The sequence below is a fragment of the Parasteatoda tepidariorum genome, chromosome 10 (assembly GCF_043381705.1).
Source record: "Parasteatoda tepidariorum isolate YZ-2023 chromosome 10, CAS_Ptep_4.0, whole genome shotgun sequence".
NCBI classification, from domain to species: Eukaryota; Metazoa; Arthropoda; class Arachnida; order Araneae; family Theridiidae; genus Parasteatoda; species Parasteatoda tepidariorum.
Window position 1 is genome coordinate 18372131 of NC_092213.1, and position 4030 is coordinate 18376160.

The following is a 4030-nucleotide window of genomic DNA, read 5'->3' on the forward strand; positions in this document are numbered from 1 at the left end:
ACCAGCTTGACTAAACCACTTACTTATACGGAATGAAGATGTTCCTGCTACGTTTACATTAGAGGTTTTTGCAGATTGCAAAAAAGTCTTATGTCTTGGAATGGCTGTGTCAGCATCCAAGGAACCTTAGGGTTCCGTGGAACACCATTTGGGAACCACCTGCTCTATGCAGCAACACTTAAAAAAATAATAATAGCGAATAGAAGGATTTTATTAATAAATATCCTGAAGAAATGAAACTTAGAAGAAAATAAACTGATAAATGCGTAAAAAGTACTTTAAAAAAAATTTCATCTAATTAAAGTAAATTATATATATTTTTTAAATACTTTAGTGATAACATGAAAAAAAGACAGAAAAAAATAAAAGAAATTAATGAAATGTAAGAAGAAAATATTTAATGAGAAAAATATTCGTACGAAATATTAATATGTTTTATTTTGTGAATGCAGGAATTGATACTATCTGGTATAATGTTCATCTGGGGCAGCTTTTGTATTATTTGTTACCAAGAAATGAAAAATTGATATTGCTGTAATTTAAATAACATCAAACATAAACGGGTTATAATATTATTTTATTATGAAGTAAGAATCAAGGTATTCTTTAATTTTAAAAGTATTCAGAATATAATGGAGTTAAGTGAGACTTCAAAATAATTTTAAGTTTGTAAAAATAATATTCTTGCATATTTATTTCAGTGCACACATATTAGTCGTTTATTGATTGTCTTTTGATTCATTTCGAAAATCCCTAGATGAGCTTTGAAATGTAGCAATTAAATAAGAATTATTTTGAAAATAAGCAATGATATTGAGTTAAAACAAACACGTTATTTATGCCCAGCAATTTAACTCAATATATAATTTTATATACATATGATGTGGACAAAATAATGATAACTGATACCATTGTATGTCCGCATCCAAATATTTTTGATTTGAAAAAATTTGGGATTGTTATTGCTTTTTAGTGTAAGAAATTTTTTATGAATACTAAGTGATTTAAAGATTTATTGAAATTAAGAATGGCAATGTGCAAAAGTATATTTTTAATGCTGTGCAAGACACTGATGAACAACTAATTATATTATCATGCATTTGTCCACAAATGTAGGCTAAATTATGGAAGACATTTAAATTTATATTCTAACTAATAAGAAAGAAAGCAATTTTTGCTCTTTCTAGAAATCAATTTTAAATTGAATGCACGCATAGAGAAAAAAAGTATGGTCAAAAGTAATATGGTAAAACTTGCCGTGGTTCTGACTGGAGGAGAATACCAAACAACTTGATAATTTTTATTGAACGATTTGGTATTGGTTTTGGTAAAATTAACAACAAAAAAAATTATAGAATTCCATGATGTGATAAAATTTGATAAATGTGGTAAAATATGATAATTTTATCATCTTAAGCATGCCATAAAATGTTAAAGTATGGCATAATATTAAATAATCTTTAAGCATGGCATGATCATTATCTTTAAACATGGAGTTAAAACAATCTATATGGTCAAATATTTTTTTTAATTTTGTATTTTATAATATATGTGTACTAAAATGTGTATAACATAAGAACCATAATTTTGAAAATCAGAAATCTCTGTAAACCTTTACCATATGATTGGAAAAATTTACCAAATGATTGATTTAAATACAGTATATTTTGGTTTTATTAACCGTAGTTGTTGTTTTTACCAGAAATGTTATTTCTACACAGTACGGTAGTTTTACCAGAATTTTTTTCTGTGCATAATTTTAAAAAATGAACTTCAAGAATTTTTAGTGAATATAATCAAAGTATAAAGCTAAAGAATTTGCAAATAAAAATAGAAGTTGGTGTTCTATAAATCAAACCATATAACGTAAGCCAATATTGTTCAAAGTTTCTGCAGCCAATTGAGTTTTATTCTTTAAAAACATTTTCCACTCCTCTGAACGCAAAGTTTCAGCACCGTGGAGTGTAATAAATTCACACCCTGCAGCTTTTAGATCCTCATCTTGATGCATGTCGGCAATATATATAACGTCACAGACATTTGCAACAGATAGGTTTGTTTTCAGAAATGAGGCACATTCTTCCTTAAGATTAAGGCACTGATACTTGTCAGCTGCAGAATACAAATTAGCTGCAATTTCACAGTTGAGGTCTTCCACGCATCCACTATATATAAACCTCAACATTCTCGTTAAGGTATCGGCATCAAGATCAGTCAGCTTCACCACCCCACTTTCCTTTTCTGCCATGTCTCGCTCAAACATGGCCTTGAAAACAGCCGATCTAGCAGACAGCACAGCTTTGTGGGCTGGAAACTTCTCTTTTCCAATCATTAAGGTTATGTCGGACAGTTTAGGATCAGTACTTAGACTAAGAAAATCTTCTCTCAAGTTCAACAAGGATTCCAATTCTTTTTCAGCATCATCTATTTCTGCTGACCAGTAGCTGGTATCTTCAATTTGATGCAGAGTTGCTCCATCTGATAGGGCAAACTGGCATTTCAGAGACAAGGTGTCATTTCGTAGATATTCTTCTCTCTCTCCGAGTAGTTTACTTCTTTTTATTATTGGCGGGAACTGCCAAACTGGATCGTTTTTCTGAGCTTCGAAGAAATGAATAGCACAGTTGAAATCGGATGGCCTACTTTTGTGCTTTAGGACTGTTATTCCGCCATAGCCTATAGTTGAAACAGAAGTAAAATCTTTCTTTTTCTTTATTTCAATCTGAATGTGCTGATCAGATGCTGATTCATCTGCCAAATATAGTGTCATCAAAAACGATGGCGTCAACTTCGATGCTGAAATGACAGGCAAAAATACCTTTTGATTCTTTTTTAACTGGGAAAAGTTCTCGATATTCCAAATAAAAGTCCTTTTTTCAAGGCGGACTCTAGTACGAGCAGTGCACTGATTTGGAAATGGACAAATTTTGTCTTTCACTTCTTTCAGAGCACCATCTGCTACAGAGTACACTTCCGCAGGTAACTCAGAATCAGTTTTTTCATTAAATAAAAACATCGCTAAGTTTTTGACAGTTTCTTTGTTTTTTGATGCAGACGGAGTTGCAGCACATCTCTGTATATAACATCGAACAGTAAAAGTGTGTTTTGGGAGGTAAATTTTAATACCTTTCATAATGTCATCTCTTCTTTTGAATTCTTTACAACCGTCCCTCTTAGATAGCGTAAAGTTGACATTTTCAAACATTTTATACGGTTCTTCGCTGCCATCGGCTTTTACTATTGAAAATGTATAGTTGATTGCAATGTTAGTTGGTCCAGTGTCACTTTGCGAACGATTTAAGTACAACCCAATATAAGTATCATCAGTTTCTCCATAAGGGTAGATTTGAAGGAACCAATTAGTTTTCTCCAACGAGTCATTTATAAATTCTGGACTGGAGACGGATTCGCCTTTTTTATTCACAGCCAAATTAAAGTTCTCTATTTTCCAAGTGAACACAAATTCATCCATTTTTAAATAAAGTATCGAAACTCCGCTGATATAATAAAGTATCAGAACTCCAAAAGTGAATGTAATTATTTATATTAAGCGTCAGACTATTCTACTTTATCTTAAGGATAAAGTTCACGTTTCGGTTCACATTTGAGATAACAGAGCCTTTAGAAGAGAAACGACTTAGAAGTTTAACATTCTCTAAGCATTTAATTCTGAAATGATGTAAAAAAAAAGCGTTCAAGTTCATAAAAGTTTTATTTTTATTATTCATAATTTAAAGTTTCATTTATATAGATTAAGACATTATGATTTTGTTCTGACCAGTACAAGAAAACAAAGTTTTTTGAATACAAACAATTAAAAACCAATTAATTTTAAATATTTTTAATCATGAATTAAAACTAGATTGAAACAAATCACATTCAAATCTTAACTGGATGCTTTTTTTGTAAACTAAAATGCACTATTTTAAGTTTTAAAAAAGATTAAATAAAATATTGCAATTATTGAAAAATTAAATTCGCTTACGAAAATAAATGTTTAAAAAAAACTTGTATCATCAAGGACACTTCT

At 30.2% G+C, this 4030-nt stretch overlaps 1 protein-coding gene across 1 annotated transcript; it reads right to left on the minus strand.

Moving 5' to 3' along the window:
• Positions 1-558: 558 nt before the first annotated feature.
• On the minus strand, positions 559-3645 carry LOC107441162 (speckle-type POZ protein). The gene has a single exon (XM_016054314.3). The coding sequence runs from the start codon at positions 3470-3472 to the stop codon at positions 1853-1855; it is 1620 nt and encodes a 539-aa protein (XP_015909800.1). The 5' UTR covers positions 3473-3645; the 3' UTR covers positions 559-1852.
• Positions 3646-4030: the final 385 nt, after the last annotated feature.

Excerpts from the sequence above, each read along its gene's own strand:
- LOC107441162 (XM_016054314.3), bottom strand. The coding sequence starts at position 3,472 with ATGGATGAATTTGTGTTCACTTGGAAAATAGAGAACTTTAATTTGGCT.